The sequence below is a fragment of the Orbicella franksi genome, chromosome 14, assembly GCF_964199315.1.
Source record: "Orbicella franksi chromosome 14, jaOrbFran1.1, whole genome shotgun sequence".
Classification (NCBI taxonomy): domain Eukaryota; kingdom Metazoa; phylum Cnidaria; class Anthozoa; order Scleractinia; family Merulinidae; genus Orbicella; species Orbicella franksi.
In genome coordinates, this window is record NC_138158.1 from 18,953,952 (window position 1) to 18,975,194 (window position 21,243).

General features: G+C 39.5%; 1 protein-coding gene and 7 non-coding genes across 8 annotated transcripts in view; all 8 read right to left on the reverse strand.

Annotated features, from left to right (window-relative positions):
- Positions 1–96: 96 nt before the first annotated feature.
- LOC145467282 (uncharacterized) overlaps positions 97–21,243 on the reverse strand; it is a 35,786-nt gene continuing 14,639 nt past the window's right edge. Inside the window, exons 8-16 of the mRNA XM_081450827.1 lie at positions 9,449–9,601; positions 8,613–8,668; positions 7,904–8,041; positions 7,076–7,244; positions 6,065–6,169; positions 5,530–5,748; positions 4,374–4,611; positions 2,735–3,067; positions 97–1,589 (exon numbers count right to left, since the gene is read on the reverse strand). Of these exons, the coding sequence (XP_081306953.1) occupies positions 1,291–1,589; positions 2,735–3,067; positions 4,374–4,611; positions 5,530–5,748; positions 6,065–6,169; positions 7,076–7,244; positions 7,904–8,041; positions 8,613–8,668; positions 9,449–9,601 (1,710 nt within the window). The 3' untranslated portion in view covers positions 97–1,290. The remainder of the gene's footprint in view (positions 1,590–2,734; positions 3,068–4,373; positions 4,612–5,529; positions 5,749–6,064; positions 6,170–7,075; positions 7,245–7,903; positions 8,042–8,612; positions 8,669–9,448; positions 9,602–21,243) is intronic.
- Positions 10,442–10,514, reverse strand: Trnar-ucg (transfer RNA arginine (anticodon UCG)). The gene has a single exon. It is a non-coding gene; the product is annotated as a tRNA-Arg (tRNA).
- Positions 11,139–11,211, reverse strand: Trnar-ucg (transfer RNA arginine (anticodon UCG)). Its single transcript has one exon. It is a non-coding gene; the product is annotated as a tRNA-Arg (tRNA).
- Positions 12,336–12,408, reverse strand: Trnar-ucg (transfer RNA arginine (anticodon UCG)). The gene has a single exon. It is a non-coding gene; the product is annotated as a tRNA-Arg (tRNA).
- Trnar-ucg (transfer RNA arginine (anticodon UCG)) lies at positions 13,543–13,615 on the reverse strand. Its single transcript has one exon. It is a non-coding gene; the product is annotated as a tRNA-Arg (tRNA).
- Positions 16,606–16,678, reverse strand: Trnar-ucg (transfer RNA arginine (anticodon UCG)). Its single transcript has one exon. It is a non-coding gene; the product is annotated as a tRNA-Arg (tRNA).
- Positions 17,940–18,012, reverse strand: Trnar-ucg (transfer RNA arginine (anticodon UCG)). The gene has a single exon. It is a non-coding gene; the product is annotated as a tRNA-Arg (tRNA).
- Positions 18,643–18,715, reverse strand: Trnar-ucg (transfer RNA arginine (anticodon UCG)). The gene has a single exon. It is a non-coding gene; the product is annotated as a tRNA-Arg (tRNA).

Here is a 21,243-nt window from a genome sequence, read left to right on the forward strand (position 1 = left end):
AATGACCATTAATTGTTTAGCAAAAGACAAGTTAATTGTTTATTTATCAATAGCCCATGCAGAGACATCTAATAAATCAATTACTCTACTTAGGAATAAGATGCATGTAATGTAATGCAATGTTAATATTGTAACAATAATTTATTTACATTTTTAAATAGTTTTTGAAAAATAATTAAAAAACCTGGCTAGTGGTTATAATCCACCTTAAATGGAACAGTGCGGTACATAAGCTTATTGAAGTTTAGTTCTGTCCTTACAGTGGTCCAGTAGCCACAAGTACCTACTACTCACACCTATTGTGGTAACATAGTCTCCAGATGGAAATATTGCCGTATTGAATCCGACAAACGTGTAATGTTTTCAGCGTAACAGGCTATAATAAGTAGAATAAGTGTACTTAAAACGAACTCAGTTTTGTCCCAGGATTTGCTGTTTTGTCAGTGAAAGAGTGAGGTATGTACATGTGCATATGTGTCAGCGGTTATTCCACCAAAATGGAGGATAAGGTACCATTCCTCAGCTACCATGCAGTAAGCTGTTATGATGTGAAATCTCAGCAGTTAGTTAAAAAGAAAAAAAAAAAATCAAAAACAAAAAACACAAACGAAACATTTCCGGCAGCTAACAGTCAGCATTTTCACCAATTGTCAGCTTAGTTAACCCCACCCAAGCCCTCAAAAATTTAGCTTTAAAATTACATATAGCATAACAAAATTGGTTGCATATAACATAAGCTGGTCGTTTTTAACATAATCATGTCAAAAATGGCCATTTTTAGAGCAGTCAAAAATGGGCTTAAATGTCTGGATAAATGCTCAGAAAATGTACAAGCTTTTTAGTTTTTCGTCAGCAAATGTAATTGACGTACTGGGCTCTTATGATCATGTTGACTTCTTCTAAGAAGTCGAGGGACATTTGTACAAGCTTCCAGCATCATTTGTACCGGAAGTGGACTATTTGACGTCACAGTTGCCAATCGAGTAGATTAATAACATAGGTGACAAATTAGTCCTTACTTTTGGCACGAAATTTCAGCGTTAATTTCTAATTTCACATGTGAACTTACAAAATTGCCATGGCAACGTTTGGCGCGAAATTTCTCGATACAATAAACAAGTATTCAAATGGTGCGTGTGAAATTAAGAAATAATTTCACTTGCAATTGCGTTTTGTCAGAATTCTGATAATTTCACTCGCCTAAAAGCTTGGAAAGTTTTTAGAATTCTGACAAAACACGCGTGAAATTGTTCCTATTTTCTTTTGTCATTACTTGATTTCCCAACTAATTCAAGCTGTGGAATAAATGGCAATATATTTCTGTCCACCGCAACTTCGTTGACGATCTCCTTGACATGGTAGCTTGCACTCCTCGTCCTTGACCTTCGAATCGTCATTAAAGTAACCTCCACAAAAACATTCAGACGCCATCAGTAGACCAGCAAAGGAGAAGCTTTTGGAGGCGCAATGGTCAACACAAATATCCGGTGTCATGGCGGGGTGTCCTTCATATCTATACTTGAGCTGCCTGAGTGGGTTTGTATTGTCATAACAACCGACAAACGTCCCACTTGAAGACGTAAAAGAATCTGTGGTAAATAGACAAAAACGTATTGGGAAGAAAATGTTACTTCCTATGTGTATATAAAACCATGGTTGATTAATTTATCACAGTATTGCGCATGCGTGGGAAGGAATGGGGGTTATATGGGGGTACGGAGAAACCTTAAATTCGCGGTTGCTAATTAACAGAAAGTCGCTTCACTTAAGTAATTTAATTCAAGTTACGTAAAGTCACTGTTTTGAAAAATGCGAGTTTTTGAAATAGTACAAGTACAGTGGTCTGAAGAAAAACGTCAAACACCATTAGCAAAATCCCTCCTGATGGGTGGGACTGGGGAAGAAAGGGAAAGCTTACACTTTGCGGTGATGTCAGAGAAAGGATAATACCCAGGGAAGTACGTAGTAAATAGGTTTTTCGGTTCTTTTTTAACTGTCCGGCTGTAATAGTATTTTAAGGTAACCCACAAAGGGCTAGCAGGGTGAAAGCCAAAGCAAGAGTTCTACCTGATAACTTTGCTTAGTTAAAAGTTAAGCTTTTTCTTACTTGCTTGTCACTAGCAAGCGTTTTGTCGTTTGTTCAACAAAAGAAGAGATTAAAAGTGATAACATATTCCAGCATATATTTTTTCGTTGACTGTGTTTATGAAACTGTTTGAAGCCGAGGAAACAAGTAACAGCTAGTGAGAAAGGGATTGTTAATTCTCTCTAGACGAAAGCACCAGTAAATGAAAACGGTTAACTTGGCCAATTGTACTTTTGATTGCAGTTAAAAAAATGTCATAGAAAAAGACATCGAGACTGAAAAATCGAACGAACGGGTGAGCGTAGTTGAAAAAAAAAAAACATTCAAAATGTTGTTGCTTATAGTGGTAAATGCGTTTAGTAACAGCTAGCTAGTTCACAGGCATGCCGCTTAAACTGAAAGAAACAAATATTTTAACTAAACACAATTAATAGGCTTAAAAATCCCAACTGGCGGGAGGCAGACCAGTTGGCTATATACCAGCATGACCGAAGAGTTGAACTGGGGTCTACCGAGAAACATCCCCAGCTATAAAGTAATCAGAGCGGAGCTTGAACCCCTGACCTCCGAATTTCAAATCCGGCGCCCTAACCACTCGGCCACGCTGCCTCAGTACATGTAGATGTTAATTGATTGACTTTTTTTCACCTGAAAATCCGGTTTGATTCATTTCGTCGGATTCTGGAAACTCATTGTCGGTGTCTTGCCCGTCATCTTCAGCATCTTGCTGCATTTCACCGAGTAGAACTTTTGGCGTTTCTGCCTTTAATGGTGGAATTTTCGGGCGTTTGGGAGCGGCAAACTGACTGTTTTCCGTGACGGTAGGAGAACCTTTAAAGTAAACGTAGAAATATATTGTTTTAAGGCACTCAAGAAATTTAAGGTCGCCAGCGGCACACTTAAAAAAGGTTAACTTAAGAAAACTAAGGACAACTAAGAGGGTCGACCATAGCTTTTTCTTCAATCCCGCATTCCGCCGTTAACTTTGGGTCAATCCCGCCATCTCGCGGGATGCTTTTTATTCCGAATCCCACCGTCAATTTTAAATGAGAAAATTCCTCTCCGGCAGAAGTATTTTTATCCCGCATCTCGTCATTAACATTCTTGTCATCCCGCAACCCACCTTCAGATATTACTCTCGGCCTTGCATCCCGCCAAACCTATGTTGGGCCCTTGAAACTATGCTGTGGTTTCCAATTTAAAATTCAAAAAAGATTTTCTGAAAGTGTTGGAGCGTGATGGCTTTTGCTATTTTCAGAGAAATAAGGAAAATGAAATAACTCTAAAGACTGCATTTGTCGAGGAAGCGGTTTTCACTTGAGTGTGGAATATAATTCGTGCATTAGTTTCTATGGTTTTGCGTTACTCCGCTCAGGGTCTAGCTTGATTTTGGTTTTGTAATACTTTTATGCGTTGATTGTATGCCATATGCTTAAGTCTGCGTTCAGTGTGGTGAATGACCACGTCACCAGGCGGGTTAGTGCAGATTTGGAGAAAATCATCTCATATGAAACAAGCGTGTTGCATATGAGCGCCGAATACTCGTTTGATTAAGCTTTACGTTCCTGCTTCAGTACTGCATGTTGCCCTCAAGTGAACCCCTCAAGGCAAGCGGCGCAGAGGACGGTTAAAGACAACCTGGCGCAGAACTGTGACTGGATCTCTCCCGATTATGCTTGTAAAATGCTGGAAGGTTGCTCATCAGAATGCCAAAAAGTGGCTAAAACATTGCCCAAAATCCAAAACGTTGCTCCTAAATTTCTTGATATTTTTGTATAAACGTTAATTAAAAGCTTTCATTTTCGTTCTTCATAATAATTTCTAACATCAGTCAAGAATAATAGCTTGAAACTTAGCTTTAAAGAGTTGCTCGCAAATATGTGGGAAATTTATGGATACTCAGATTAAGTCTAACGGAACAAAACACATGGTTCATTTTACGTCTTGCCGAACGACAAACTTCAAAAGGTTGATAAATATTCAAGAAATTCGCACAAATTGAAGTTTTCTATGAAATCGTTGGCTTTTTCGTGCTTGATATCTGCCCTAAACCTATATTTTACTGAAAAGTTTCCCAGAAAGGCAAAACTTGCCGACCACTAGCCTCAAAGAGCCTGGCTTGGTCTGGGCGGAGGCTGAAAAGGTCGAGGACCCACGTCGTAATGGCCTTATATCCCAGTCGGGAAGATATGGGGTTGAGCGAATGTTCTGTACTGCATGGACTACAAGACAGCCTAGTTCTACTCTAAATGTGTCCATTTCATGCAATCTTATAAATGGGTCGATTTAAAGGAACAAATACCTGGCAAATTGATTTCAATGTTAAGTGGGCCATTTCCTGGATCTAATGTAAAGGAGTGCGTGCTGTTTATGCCGTTAGGCAGTTGTAGAATCACGTCATAGTCTCCATAGAAACCACGTACGTCAAAATAGGCGTCTGATTGGATAACGAAGGACGGTGTTAATGTGACATGCGTAGTCCACTGCTTCAAAAGGCTGCGATAACGTAGACCAGCGGAATTAATCTGGACGTTACAATGAGAGAGATTACAAATGAGCCAATAAGGATGAAGGATGTTACACGGGGACTGGAATTGATAAATTTAGCTGGCAACAGGGTAATTACCAACAAAATTGACCTGAAAACTTTGCTTCTGTTTACTTTACCTTGTAACAACTGCTTATGTTGTGTATATAACTGCGATGATCAATCATGTCTTCATACGAAACAAATTCTACGAATTCACAAATGTGTGGCCTACATTTTCCCCGGCAGCCAACATCCCCTTCACTCAAATCATTGAGACGAACATCAAAAATTATAATATCTATAACCAGCAAAGCCGTGTTATCAAACCATGTCCGTGTAGCATTCGTGTTCAGTTCATCGTAATCTAATAATGCGCGCAAAGAATATTTTTAACTCTGGACGTAAGGTTCAAACAAAATGGAGGTAAAACTCTTTTTATACATTTTTACATCACTGTAAACACGCCGAATTTAACAAAACAATAACTGCTATCATTAGATGCATTTTCATCCTTTTTTATTGGCCGAGAGTCCACCACGTGACCTGCAAATAACTGGTCACAAATAATGGTCTGCTAGTGCGTAATTCTGTCTAAATGTGCTTTGCTGCAAATAATATTCAGCTATTGTGTAATTGTAACCACGCTCTTTTGCGAATAATGGTAGATCGCTTCCTTGAACAGTCAGCGAGTTATTTAAGTATGAAAACAAACTTGGTGATCAAATGATAAAACAGTTATTGCACTCAGTTATCGCAAAATATTGTGATTTGTCAGTGTCTCACAGTGCAATTATTTGCGTCAGCCTTCAACTTCTGGAAATAATTGATCTGTTCGCCACTGGCAAAGTACCATATTTTGCTCAACCTCGCCCAATAAATGTTGAGTTGCACATATGCTGCAATTTTTTCTTACCTCCCAATCGTTACCATCAACAAGAGAAGTGTAGGGTCCTCGCCAAGAACTATAGTTCCAGAAACTCCACAGAATCAGTCCTTGTACGCTTGGAGTGCTGAATGCAGATCGCATGACAGTTTCAAGGTTATCTGCTCGTTTCACGAGGTCCTGCTCAAGAACATCGACTTCCGTCAGCCAAAGAGGAATCTTGATGTCGCTGAGCATTTTCAAACGATACTATAAAGACCACAAAAAGGAAAAAAAAAAAATCCAAAATAAAGCATTGAGAGATTAACACAATTCCAAGGAACTGTTGTAAACATTATTCAAACTCATCGTAATTGATATCCTGGGGATTATGCAAATGACAGTACAAAATAATTTACACGTTATCCACCCCATCACTCTGCTCGAGGCCGCGAAAGCGATCAGGTTAGCGACCCACCCTCCCACCCAACGAGTAAGTCGGGCTTGAACTAGCTGTCAGCTACTTTTTTGCCTGGTCTTGGGCTTGTTCCAAGACCTGGCCTTTTCCAGATGCTCTTATGATCACCTGGAGTAGCGTTGGATTCACGTGACCAGCGAAGTGGCCTTGAACTCCGATCCCGTCCAGTGGAATGCCTCGTAACAGCAAATCCTTAGCTTCCTCGAGAAATGCCTAGAGGAGAAAAACATAACTTGTCAGTGATCGGGTATCTTCAGATAATTCAATGTAGATAACTGAAAAGCAGTAACGGTTGGTGGTTAAAATTATCCAGCGCTCACTGAGCAAAATCACTTGTACTGTAGCTTAGCAATAATATCTGAAATATATCTTAATCATTATTAAAAACTGAATCATTGGGTAATGCAATTCGAGAGTTTTCATTGGCTTAGCCATCATGGGTTTTGAGCCATTATACCATGTTCTACAAATCCGATAAGCCTACGCGTGATTTCTTAGGGCGTTTTTATTTTTATTTTAGTTTAGTTTTCTATATTTTGGGGACGTTTATAATAAAACAATTATTCCACTCGCGGTTGTTGGATATGAGATGATTATAGCCCACTCGGCGCTACGAGATTCGTTGGCTATCTACCTTCTCAAATCCAACACGCGCTCCTGGAATAATTGTTAAAGAGTAGATGAAGAGTAAAGGAGTTAATCCCCTATTTAGGCGTTATTCCCAAGGTAATACCTCTCAAGTTATTTTTGGAACACTCCGGGCTTCAGAAATTCCAGGAGGTGAGGTGGACCATGCTATGACCCCAATTTTAATCACGTGAACAGCGCAAGCGCCTTAACACATTTGCATCCTCCACGAAGGCGTCCACGTAACCGTGAGCTCGAGAACTCGAGAACTCGATTCCACATCTAAAAATAGTATCACAGGGATCACCTTGAGAAGAAGCCCTGTAAGGGAGATTAACTCTCTTACTCCTTATCTAGACTTTCTAAAGTCCCTTCCAATAATACTTCCCTGACGTGTTGGTTTTGGGTGACAATTAAGCTAAGGATGAAGCGAAGGTCGACTTGTGACAAGTCTACCCTTCGTCTTCCCATGATATTAGTATATATGTTCACCTGAGTTAGTTGTCCGTTTTCTACAATATCGAAATCATTGATAAACAAGTCAACATCCGGGTCTGCTTGGGCCGCTGCCTGATACATCCAGTCACGAATGGCGACGCCTTCACGATCCGCAAAAAATGATCCGTGTAACATTTCATTGTTGATATCCCACTGCATAAAGCTGAACAAAAAAAATATACACACAACTGAGAATCAATTGATTTCCAGTGCAATTTGGAATAAATAAGCACATGTAAAATTTTCAGAGACTAAAGAAATTAGCATGATTTCATAGTCTTTGAAAGATTTAGGAGTGCCTATTTATTCGAAAGGGCGGGATAAAATAATTTGATTACCTGTTAATATTATACATGCAACTGACTTAATTTCAACTTTATGCATTGTTTAGGAGTAGTTGACGCGCTTTCCGGAAAACGGCACGCTAAAAATTTGTTTGTATATTATTTTTAAAGTATACATTTGAACTGTCCGCAGAGCGGGGGCAAGAGGGAAACTGACTAGAGCATCTCGTTACAGAAAAAGTGGGCAACAAAGAGCGATTGAGTTGGTTGATTGCTAGAACAAAAACAACAACAGAACAGCGTAATCATCGTCATCGTCATCGTCATCATCATCATCATTTGATCATCAAAAATACCACCGGTCACTAACAACAGTAACATAATTATCACAAACAACAGTAACAGAACATCATTAACGAAACCACCTAGGCAATGTCATAATCGTCATCATCATCATCATCATCATCATCATCATTATCAACAAAAACAAAAACAACAACAACAACAGCAACAAAATAGTTGATAAATGTAAACTAACCGTCCTCGATATCTTCCTAGTAGATTTTTCAATCTTTCTTTTAGTTTTGCTTTGAGTTCGTAGTTTGGAATATTCTTAACCCAATCAGGAACTTCTGTGTCAACTGCCCAGAAAACACAATGGCCGCGGATCAGCTTGCTGCAAGACAATGATAAATTTCTTAGAATTAATGAGCGCCATAACTAAAAGACGAGAAAAACGAGTTATTTGTATAACACTAGCTTTTGTAGCTATGGTACCCTCGTTATCTTTGAGTACACTACACTTCTATTAGCCCTCACAACAGAATATACGTGTTCTCAACTCACGAAAAATACAACAAAATGAAACTTTATCATCAAAACCATCTGGAAGAAACATCCCAACGTTATCAACCGCCCCCGCCTCCCCCCCCCCCCCAGAAAAAATTGGGAAAGACAACACGAAGAAGATACTGAATTTTCGACCCCCTATCCTTGAATCGAATGCATCTGTTAGCTAGGATGTGCGTGCAATAGGTCATGTCCGAGTTGCCTTTTGCCTTTGTGTCAGAGCGAATCTCCGTGCGAAACCATTCATATGAACTGAAAATGTGTTCCACATACAGGTTCATTTTCATGCAAATCACGAGCAATCATTTTGAAACAGAGGCACAAGGTGACTCAGAAATAGCCTATTTGGTTAACGTAAAGTCTGATCTTTGCATTGAGTAATGAAAGAGAGGGCTTACTTGTGTATTTGTAGAAAATCTACCACCTTGTCTGCAGTGTCATAATTGATATGGCCCTGAAGTGAAACGTACCTATAATGAGTTCAAAACGCAAACGGCGCGTCAGTTACATATTGTGTATGTGTTAGAAGGTGCTTTATAAACGTTCTGGGATGAAGGGATGACAGGGTAAATGCTCTTTTGAAAAAAGATATATCTTTTGCTCAATAAGGCAGAGGCGAGGTGGCCTGCGGATCAAGAAGCCCGGGCTCGAGCCCTGGCTGGAGTCATTGTGGGGTCTTGGGCAAGACACTTTACTCTCACAGTGCCTCTCTCTACCCAGGTGTATAAACGGGTGCCAGCAAATTCAACGCTTTGAGGGGTAACCCTGCGATTGACTAGCATGCCACGGCCATCTAGGGATAAATGTGATGCTACAGAAACCGGGATAAACTGCGCCCCTATGGACTACTTGTTCCGACGCAAACTTCACCATATTCATTCTAAATAAATTTAGCGCAGAAGCACAACTTAGAGGACCAGAAGGTACATTTAGCTTCTCGAAACATTTTAAAGCCATTTTTCCCCTTTGACTCCCCCGGACTCGTTCAAAATCTTGTGAAGAGCGGAAGAAGGGTAACAGAGTTTCCCCATATAGGCCTTGTTTTGAGATAAACCCTCTCGAGTTATTTTTAGATGTGGTGCTCAGCTCAGCCCTCAGGCTGATATTGTACCAAGCGCATGGCTTAATACATCACATACAGAATGGAGAGTAACGTATGACCGTCTCAAGATTAAGAAATGAAAAGAGACCATAACCAAACGTTTCTAAAATAAATCGATATTTCATAACTTACTGGAGTGGGTTCAATGTTACGCCATTTCAGCGCACTCTCTAGCACAGCCCACTGGAAGTTCTTCAGGTAGAAATCGCGATATTCAGGCTTTCTTAGAAGTAGATTGCTGTTAACAGCAGCTCCAAATGCAAAGAGGTGAGATTTTTGCCTTACCTGCAATAAAAATGAATTCAGTGAGCAATAACCACAGCTGTAATTCAAAAGCACGTAACAACTGAGTTTTTTTGAGCAAGGTTGCCTCGTAAAACCTTAAATTGAAGAATACGCGACAGCGCCGAAAGGTATTCTGGGCAGAAGTATATAGTATATTCTGCTGGGTATTTAGTGTATTTGAGACCATAGGTTGACGTTCATAATGAATTTTCCAAATGTCGAAAACGTGAGTTCACTCACCCGGCCAGCACACATGGAAATTTATTGAAACCAAAGAAAGTGTTTCCATAAAAAAGGAGTTTTAAAACTTCCGCAGGATTGGTCTGGTATGCTAATGTGGCCACCGTTTGATTGTTTTGGAACCGTGTTGTGACGTCATGTGAAAACGCTCTGCAGATTCTGACCGCACGTGATTCTAGTCGTAAATTTGTCGAGATGATGGCAGTTTTAAAAAATCCTCAACCTCAGTAAATTCGTCAAGTAGAAAACCAAATGGAGTTTTGGAATCGCTTGGCTTCTCCAAACAAACATAGGATAATCTCAAAAGGTTATACTATAAGAATTTCAGCCAAAAATTCGTGAAAATATCTGACTGCCGGGTATTAATTTTGTTTTATGGCGAAAATTAAATTTGTCGAGAACATGGCAATTTTATGGGTCGAATCAGCAACCTCAGGAAATTGGTTAGGTGAAAGACCAAGATGACTTTTGGAATTGTTTGGCTTTTCCAAACAAACATAGAATACTCTCAAAAGGTTATATTATAAGAATTTCCGCCAAAAATTGGTAAAAATATCTGACTGCCGTATATTTAGTTTGTTTTATGGCGACAAAAGAAAGCGACCACGAAGGGATTCGAGCCCTCAATCTTCCGATTCGAAGTCGGACGCCTTATCCATTAGGCCACGCGGCCAGTCACGTAAAGATAGAGATCTTTAATGCTTTGCATTCGAGGGAAAGTTCTAACCATTCTCTTGTAAATATTTATGATTCCTCAAGGTTTTTTTGGTATGGTGATAAGGCAACATGACTTTTTAAAGACATCGTTCTCGGCATTTCCGCAGCAATCATTCAATTCAAAAGCAGGTAAACAGTTTTCCCGACAAAGTTTATCGCACAAAAGCGTAATTAAAAGCACACAGTGCGAAACAATTACGAAAGGAATTATGGGGAGTGATACAGTAGTATATTGTTATTAACTTGAGATTAACAGTGTTACAACAACAAGAAAGAGAACGTGTAGTCCCCTTGTATCAACGGTAAACCACTATTACCCAGAATACCTCTCGGTATTGCTGCGCACTTCTGAACCGTACAGGCGTCTTTTGAGATCAACCTTATAACGATGCTTTGTAAACGAACAGAACCCTTTAATTCGTTTATGTTCAATTGAACTCAATAGCTGTCTTTCAAAAATCATTTACATAATAGTTATGATACCAGAAGACAAAAGGTTATATTATAAGAATTTTTGCCTAAAAATTCGTGAAAATATCTGACTACCGGACATTCACTTTGTTTATGGCGAAAAATAAAACGACCACGAAGGGACTCGAACCCTCAATCTTCCGATCCGAAGTCGGACGCCTTATCCATTAGGCCACGCGGCCAGTCGCATGAAGGCAAAAGATCTTTAATGCGTCGCATTTCGGGCAAGTTAAAACAATTTTCTTGTAAATATTTCTGTCTTAATTTATGAAAACCGTGTCAAATTTCGGGCAAAACTTTCCCGCCTGCCTGCCTGCAAGGAGGGTTGGGGCAGACAATTCAGGTCTATAGCTAGCAGCTGATTCCAAGCGGGGTCCCCAGGGCCTAGCCCCAGAAGAGCTGGGTGGGTCGCAAAGAGAGGCCTTTTGGTCAGTTAAACTGGCCATTTTCTTTGCAGGGCAAGCTTTGGCCACCCATGCCCTTCAGCCTTAGGGCCATGCTTTGTAAATCAACAGAAACTTTTGATTCGCTTGTGTTTAATTCAGCTATATAAAGCTGTCTTTGAAAAATCATTTACATAATATTTATGACACCAACTGAGACAAACTGAAATAACATAACGATTATTGTCTTCCTTCCAATAAAATTGCGCCCCGGCCCTTTCAAAAAGAAGGCAGAATTTCGACGCAAAATCCAAACCTCCTAGAAATATTTTATGTTCGTAAAGAAATGCGAACGTTACCAAGATAGCAAGATAGACATCACTTGAAGCCTGATCTTTTTTTTAAAATAAAGTTCTCCGAACCAGTGTTGACTGCGGGGCAGTTAGTGCATTTGAGATCACAGGTTCAGTTTCATAATGAATTTTTCCAGTAATGTCGAAAACACGCAGTGATAGAGCGTTTTCGCTCACGTGGCCAGCACACAAGCAAATTTATTGAAACAAAAGAAAGCGTTTATAAGGAGAGAGATCAACTCCCACAGCTAGAATTGGTTCGGTACACCAACATGGCCTCCGTTTGATATTTTTGGAGCCATGCCGTGACGTCATGTGAAAACGCTTTGCAGTTTCTGACTGCGTGTGACTCTAGTCGTAAATTTGTCAAGACGATGGCAATTTCATAATATGCTCAACGTCAGGAAATCTGTCAGATAAAACATCAAAATGTCTTTTTTCGGAATCGCTTGACTTTTCCAAACATATATAGGATAATTTCAAGAGGTTAAATTACAGGAATTTCCGCTAAAAATTCGTGAAAATATCTGACTGCAGGGCATTTAGTTTGTTTAATGTCGAAAAAGAAAGCGACCACGAAGGGACTCGAACCCTCAATCTTCCGATCCGAAGTCGGACGCCTTATCCATTAGGCCACGCGGCCAGTCACATGAAGGCATAGAATTTATTGCTTTGCATTTGGGAGAAAATTAAAACAATTCGTTGGTAAATATTCATGTTTGCTGACAGACATTGAATACCGTAACACGACAAGCTTTTTTGGTAAGTGAGGAAAAACAGTGATAAGGTAACATTTCATTTTAAAGACACCGTTCTCAACGTTTGCGCAGCTATCATTCAATTTAAAAGCACCTGGACAAGTTTTTTTCACAAAGGTTGTCATACAAAAGCATAAAAGCGTACATGTACGAAGCAATTGCGAAATTAGTTATGGGCAGTGATACAGTGGTATAGCTTTACTTACCTGAGGTTCATATGTGTTACAACAACAAGAAAGGAGAACGTGCTGTCTCCTTCTATCAACGGTGAACCACTGTTACCCACAATACCTTTCGGTATTGCTGCATACATCTGTTCGCTTTTGAGATCAACCTTATAACGATACTCTGTAAACCAACAGAAACCTTTGATTCCTTTATATTGAATTCAACTCGATAGATGTCTTTCAAAAATCACTTACATAATAGTTATGATACCAAAAGACAAATTGAAATACTCTAACGATAAATGGCCCCCTTCCAATAAAATTGCGCCCAGCCCTTTGAATAGGGAGGCAGAAACTTGACGGAAAAGCTTATTCAAACCTTCAAAGAGTATTTTATGTTCGTTAACAAAAGCGAGCCTCGATAGCAAGATAAACATCACTCAGTCTGACCCTTTGTTTCTTTAAAATTCTGAGAACTAGCGTTTCATGGCTATTGGTCATTTAGTACATTATTTTCGAGTAAGTTGAGTTTCATAATGAATTTTTCGTCAAAAAGATGCAATGATAGAGTCTTTACTCACATGGCTGGCACATGCAAATTTATTGAAACAAAAGAAAGTGTTTACGCACGTGAGTCTAGCCTTAAATTTGTCAAGAACATGGCAATTTTATAGAATCAGCAAGATCAGGAAATTGGTCAAGTGCAAAACCAAAATGACTTTCGGAATTGTTTGGCTTTTCCAAAGAAACACAGAATACTCTCAAAAGGTTAAATTAGAAGAATTTCCATCGCAAATTCGTAAAAATATCTGACTGCAGGGTATTTAGTTTGTTTTATGGCATAAAGGAAAGCGACCACGAAGGGACTCGAACCCTCAATCTTCCGATCCGAAGTCGGACGCCTTATCCATTAGGCCACGCAGCCAGTCACATGAAGGCAAAGATCTTTAATAACTTGCATCTTGGATAAATTAAATAAATGTTCTTGTAAATATTGATATCTGAATGTATGAAAACCGTGTCAAATTTGGGGCAAAACTTTCCCTCCTGCATGCAGGCAGGCTTATACTGGGCTTGAAAGCCTGGGGTGGTTATGGGGGGAGGGGGGGGGGGGGAAGGAAGGGCTTCCGTGAAGGAGGGTTGCGGCAGACAGGCCAGGTCTATGGCTACCAGCTGATTCCGGCCAATCTGGTTCCTCCGGGCATAGCCCCAGGAGGGTGGGGTGGGTCGCAGAGAGAGGCCTTTTGGTCAGTTAAACTGGCCATTTTCTTTGCAGGACAAGCTTTGGCCACCCATGCCCTTCAGCCTTAGGGCATTGTTTTGTAAACCAACAGAAACTTTTGATTCAATTGTGTTTAATTCACCTATATAAAGCTGTCTTTGAAAATTCATTTACATAATATTTATGACACCAACTGAGATAAATTGAAGTAATATAACGATTATTGTCTTCCTTCCAATAAAATTGCACACCGGCCTTTCCGAAAAGAAGGCATAATTTCGACGGAAAAGGTAATCCAAATCTCGTGGGAACATTTTATGTTCGTTAAAGTGCACCTAACCCCCAAATTTTTTTTTCGCTAAAACGAATCTAGACTTTATTTGAAGCATTTGGGCGAAGAAAGTTTTGAATTTGGTTGAATCCTCGATTTTCTATGCCCTTTCAAAGTCGCGCTTGAAGTGTTTCACGACCGCGTTTTAGGGAGTCTGGGGCGGCGGTACCTGATGACGTCTACCCAGGAACCAAACACAATAGCGCCTCAGTCAACTCTCTGTATTTGCTCGAGAAAATGGAACACAAAACTAATCGTTCCGATGTATTTTGCCACTAAAACGTCCAAGTTTTGTCTCAGAATCATTTCTTTTTCGTCACTGGAGTCAGAGTTAAGTTTCGATTCGGAAGACTCCGAAATAAACTTCGATCGAGCACGTTCGACAACTGTGAACTCACTGCTTAGAGCTTTGAGAGCAATTTACAATATTTCAAGCGACGAAGGGGAGGACTTCTTTGCGGACGAGCTGCTTGTATATTAGGAATGGAAAGCTAGATACGAAGTGGAGGAGTAGGCAAACGAAAAGCAGGAAAGAAAACTCGAGGACTGCTTTGGATGGTAATTTCGTCAACTAAACATAAGATTCCCACGCGTGTTTATAGCCCGTTTACATTTGTCCTTAGCGAGAATGTATTTTGTCAAGGTGTGATTGTTCTGTTAAATCCAGTTTGTGTTTTACTTTCAGTTGAATGCTTCATGTTTATAAGAGCGACGTACGTGTTGCAGTATTGGAGACTTGATGACCTCCAAAACATTGGCTTCGATCGATTGAAAATCGTATTGTTTGGACCTGTATTTTTGAAGCTGCGGGAAGCAAGGCGGAAGGAAACATTTCATACAATTACCGATTTCACATTGTCACACTTTTTAAGTCGTAACTCCAAATAACCAATGTAAATTGATCTTAAAGTTTGCAGTGAAATTCGTCGGATAAGCGAAAAGGATGTGTTCCCTAAGCGGTCCGCAGATAATGTTACGCGGTCATATTTTTGACGCTATTGCACAGAATCTTTGTCGCACTGCTGATTTCCAAACCTTCGAAATACTCTGTGAGTCTAAAAAATTTGTTATCATGTAATTCTAAAGGATTAATCTTCGACTTTCATCTAAATCGAAAGAGAAATAAGTGTTGGTTAGCGGCGTACAGTTGCGATCTATTTACATATCAGTATAACGCTTCTTTATCATGATCAGATCACACAACTTTGCCGGTTATCTTATAAATACTGCGGGATTGGAAGATATAGGTTGTCGGTAGTATTTCTAGAAATTGCTGGTTAGCTTTAAGCAGAAAATGTATGAAAATAGCGTTCGAAAGTCTGCGGAACAAATTCCAGTGAGAGTTCTTCAATGGTTCTCACAGATTCAGTTCGCTTGTTTCGGTTCGACAAAATCAACCATCGTTTACGTCTTTATTGCACCATTAGCCGATCATCGCCAGTAAATTGTACAGTATATCTTTCTTTAAATCTGGAATATTGCTGCAACAGCCGATAGCACCTCTGGAAGGCGTTTCAGCGCACTTTTCGAAGGTGTATTGCACCATCCTGAAGGAAATGAGAGGACGTGAGATATCCAACCTTCCTGGGTAGACGTCACAAGAGCCGCTGGACCCATTCTCCTCAAACTCGGTCGTGAAACAAAATGGCGGTGTTTTGGAGCTATTTTCGAGATTTCACCGGGGCACAGAAAATCGAGGATTTAATGGAATCCAAAACGTTTTTCGCAGAACTATTTCAAATAACAAGTAGATTCGTTTTAGCGAAAAAACAAGTTTGGGGTTAGGTGCACTTTAAGAAATGCGAACGTTACCTCGATAGTGAGATAGACATCACCGAACCAGCCTTGACTGCCGTTTCTTAAATGGCCATCGATTCTCAAACTGAAGTTCTAGCGCTCAAGATGTTGGATATATTCCGCTGCTGTTTTTCCGAAAGTGAACTAAAACGGGAAGCCGAAGCCATGTTCTCGAAACACAAACTTCAAGCGGGCGCTGATTTCAAGACCGCGCTTCTCGGAAGCCATTTGAGTGCTTAACTCTGATTGGCTAAGTGATTCAATCTGAACGGTGATTGGTTATATTTTCACATGGGAAGAACGCTATACTCGAAGCTGATTGGACGTATCGCTTTTTTTACATGCGGAAATATAGCACATATAGAATTCTATTTGCAAGGTTTATTGCCTAAAATTCTCGCTATATGTACAATAAAATATAAAAATGTCTTTTTTCGAAATCGCTTAGCTTTTCCAAACATACATAGGATGATCTCAAGAGCTTAAATTACAGGAATTTCCGTCAAAAATTCGTAAAAATATCTGCCTTCAGGGCATTTAGTTTATTTAATAACGAAAACGAAAGCGACCACGAAGGGACTCGAACCCTCAGTCTTCCGATCCGAAGTCGGATGCCTTATCCATTAGGCCACGCGGCCAGTCACATGAAGGCAAAGAATTTATTGCTTTGCATTCGGGGGAAAATTCTAACAATTCTCTTGTAAATATTTATGTTTGCTCAAGCTTTTTTGGTTTAGTAATAAGGTAACATTGCATTTTAAAGACACCGTTCTCGACATTTCCGCAGCAATCATTCAATTTAAAATCACGCGAACAGCTTTTTCGGCAACGTTTGTTGCACAAAACCGTCGTAATTAAAAGCATACAGTGCGAAACAATATCGAAAGGAATTAAGGGCAGTGATACAGTAGCCGATATGGTTACTTACTTGAGGTTGACAGTGTTACAACAACAAGAAAGAGAACGTGCTGTCTCCTTCTATCAACAGTGAACTACTATTACTTTAAATACCTCTCGGTATTGCTGCGCGCACGCCTATACGGTTTTGAGATCAACCTTATAGCGATATATACATACAACCTTTATTTATACACGATAAAAGACGTCAAAGCTAACAAGTTTGTGGGGTCGTGTACTAATAAGATACATAAAATAACTACAATTAATAGATAAATAATTAATACAGTTAATAAAAAAAAAAGCGATGCTTCGTAAACTGGCAACAGAAACTTTTGATTGGTTTATGTTTAATTCTGGTATGTAAAGTTATCTTAGAAAATTCATTTACATATCAGTTATGACACCAACTGAGACAAACTGAAATACTACAGTATAACGATTATTACCCTCCTTCCAATTAACTCCGCGGCCGGCCTTTCCAATAAGGAGGCAGAATTTCGACGGAAAAGCTTATTTAAACCTCCAAGAAGTATTTTATGTTCGTTAAGAAAAGCGAGCGTCGATAGCAAGATAAACATCACTCAATTCGACCTTTTCCGTAAAATTCTGAGAACCAACGTTGCATGGCTGCTGGTCATTAAGTGTGTTTAGACCATACAGTAAGTTGAGCTTCATAACGAATTTTTCGTCAAACAAATGCAATGATAAAGCGCTTTTACTCACGTGGCTGGCACATGCAAATTTATTGAAACAAAAGAAAGCGTTTACGCGCGTGAGTCTAGCCGTAAATTTGTCGAGAACATGGCAATTTTATGGGTCGAATCAGCAACCTCAGGAAATTGGTTAGGTAAAAGACCAAGATGACTTTTGGAATTGTTTGGCTTTTCCAAACAAACATAGAATACTCTCAAAAGGTTATATTATAAGAATTTCCGCCAAAAATTGGTAAAAATATCTGACTGCCGTATATTTAGTTTGTTTTATGGCGACAAAAGAAAGCGACCACGAAGGGATTCGAGCCCTCAATCTTCCGATTCGAAGTCGGACGCCTTATCCATTAGGCCACGCGGCCAGTCACGTAAAGACAGAGATCTTTAATGCTTTGCATTCGAGGGAAAGTTCTAACCATTCTCTTGTAAATATTTATGATTCCTCAAGGTTTTTTTGGTATGGTGATAAGGCAACATGACTTTTTAAAGACATCGTTCTCGGCATTTCCGCAGCAATCATTCAATTCAAAAGCAGGTAAACAGCTTTTCCGACAAAGTTTATCGCACAAAAGCGTAATTAAAAGCATGCAGTGCGAAACAATTACGAAAGGAATTATGGGGAGTGATACAGTAGTATATTGTTACTAACTTGAGGTTAACAGTGATACAACAACAAGAGGGAAAACGTGTATTCTTCTTATATCAACGGTTAACCACTATTACCCACAATAAGTATACCTCTCTGTATTGCTGCGCACGTCTGTGCCGAACAGGCGTCTTCTGAGATCAACCTTATAATGATACTTTGTAAACCAACAGAACCTTTTGATTCGTTTATATTTAATTGAAGTCGATAGCTGTCTTTCAAAAATCATTTACATAATAGTTAGGTCACCAGAGGACAAAAGGTTATATTATAAGAATTTTCGCCAAAAAATTCGTGAAAATATCAGACTGCCGGGCGTTTACTTTGTTTATGGCGAAAGAGAAAGCGACCACGAAGGGACTCGAACCCTCAATCTTCCGATCCGAAGTCGGACGCCTTATCCATTAGGTCACGCGGCCAGTCACATGAAGGCGAAGATCTTTATTGCTTTGCAATCGGGGGAAAATTAAAACAATTGTCTTGTAAATATTTATGTTTGCTGACAGACATTGAACAATGTAACACTACAAGCTTTTAGGTAAGTGAGAAAAAATAGTGATAAGGTGACATTTCATTTTAAAGACACCGTTCTCGAAATTTTAGCCGCTATAATTGATTTCAAAAGCAGGTAAACAGCTTTTCCAACAAAGTTTGTCGCAAAAAAGCGTAAAAGCATACAGTGCGAAACCATTCCGAAAAGAATTATGGGCAGTGATACAGTAGTATATTGTTACTATCTTGAGGTTAACAGTGTTACAACAACAAGAAAGAGAACGTGCTCTCTCCTTCTATCAACGGTGAGCCACTATTACCTACAGTACCTTTCGGTATTGCTGCGCCCCGTTGCTGCGCGCGCCTATACGGTTTTGAGATCAACCTTATAGCGATGCTTTGGAAACTGGCAGCAGAAACTTTTGATTGCTTTCTGTTTAATTCTGGTATATAGCGTTATCTTTGAAAATTCATTTACATATCAGTTATGACATACACCAACTGAAACAAACTGAAATACTATAACGATTATTGCCCTCCTTCCAATTAACTCCGCGGCCCTTCCAATAAGGAGGCAGAATTTCGACGGAAAAGCTTATTGAAACCTCCGAGGACTATTTTATGTTCGTTCAGAAAAGCGAGCCTCGATAACAAGATAGACATCACTCAATTCGACCTTTTCCTTAAAATTCTGAGAACCAGCGTTGCATAGCTACTGGCCATTAAGTGTGTTTAGACCATACAGTAAGTCGAGTTTCATAATGAATTTTTCGTCAAAAACATGCAATGATAAAGCGCTTTTACTCACGTGGCTGGCACATGTAAATCTATTGAAACAAAAGAAAGCGTTTATGCGCGTGAGTCTAGCCTTAAATTTGTCGAGAACATGGCAATTTTATGGGTCGAATCAGCAACCTCAGGGAATTGGTCAAGTAAGAAACGAAAATGACTTTTGGAATTGTTTGGCTTTTCCAAACAAACATAGAATACTCTCAAAAGGTTATACCAGGAGCCATAATCGGGGACGGAGACCGTAAGTGCGCGCCATTTCTAGTATTGGGGCTGTCCCTATGATATGGGACAATTTTTCTATTTTTAGAACAAATTGCGCCATCATGTGCGGTACACGCGCGCACATGCTGCGAAGATTTTTGCGGATGTGGTGCGGGGAAACTGATGGCTTCCAAAATTCCCGGAATGTTTGATGCTTTTGGCCCACAACTCAATACGTTCATGTCTGTTGGAATTTTACTTCAGTATTTTCGTCGTAAGATGCTCCAGTTTGAGTGAAGTAAGACAGTGTCGAACTAAGTTATGTCCCGCTTTATATCACTGACCAAGTTGTGTTCCGCTCACTTCTTTTACAAGAGCTCCACATTACTCCACTCTAAGTTTCCCATATGCTGATGATTAACAGCTTTTCCGTAACACAGCAAAAAACTAGTTGGATATATTTGGATATAGCAGCGTTTCAGGACTTCAAAGTTTCCCTCCTCTTACCACACGCTTGCGAGGATTTCGCCAGCCCGAGAGCCTATCTCGACCGGAAAGTAAAAAAAAAAATAATTGCAAGTTTGAGTTTCGCCTGAATTGTAAGCAACGCTTGTTTTATCAAGGCTCAATAAGTGACAATAAAGTTTATGTCTGTAGATGCTGCCCAGCTTTGTTCGTGTAAAAGTCCAATAAATTGTCGGTTGTCGATGAATAAGAGCGCCCGCCGATGCGTGTTTTGTACAGTCAGTAAAACATGACAAATTGGACTCCCGCACTTTCGTGTGAAAACATGGATCGAACTCATATAATATCAGTCTTATTTTTAAATATGTTTAAGGTTGATAAATGTTTGAGAACATATTAAAAGCTTAGCTGAAAATATGTGAATACAGCGGAAATAATCAGCAAAGTTACAATGACGCTTTCTTTAATCAACTCCAATAACGATTTCGATTTCGTTGGTTGAGTTATCGAAACTCCTTGTCTATTTTATTTTCGCAGTGTAAAATTTCACTATGTTAAAGAAACACACATGATGTTAGTAGCCTTTTGGCGTTGGTAAAAATTGTTGTAGCATCTCAGCACAAAAGACAACGAAAGAAATCTTTGTCAAGATTTGATGACAATTGAAAACACCGACTTGGATTTGAACGTGCGCGCGCTGCACTATGCAAATGAGTTACTTAATGTACGCGTCAGACTTTCCTTTCAAAAACTTTTGCAAACTCGCCAAACAAACAGAAACAATAAGAAATTATCAGGGTTTGGTTGACTAAGCATTGTTTGGAAAATTCACAAATTATCTCGATACCAGGGTAAAGTTTTCTTACATAACTTCTTTACAGAACAAACGCAAAATCTTACTTGTACAAGTAGTGCGAGCAGATATTCATTCACAGCGCGAAATTGAAGTCTTGTTTTCGACCCTGAAAACTCACCTTTTCCATTAGCTGAGAGCGTA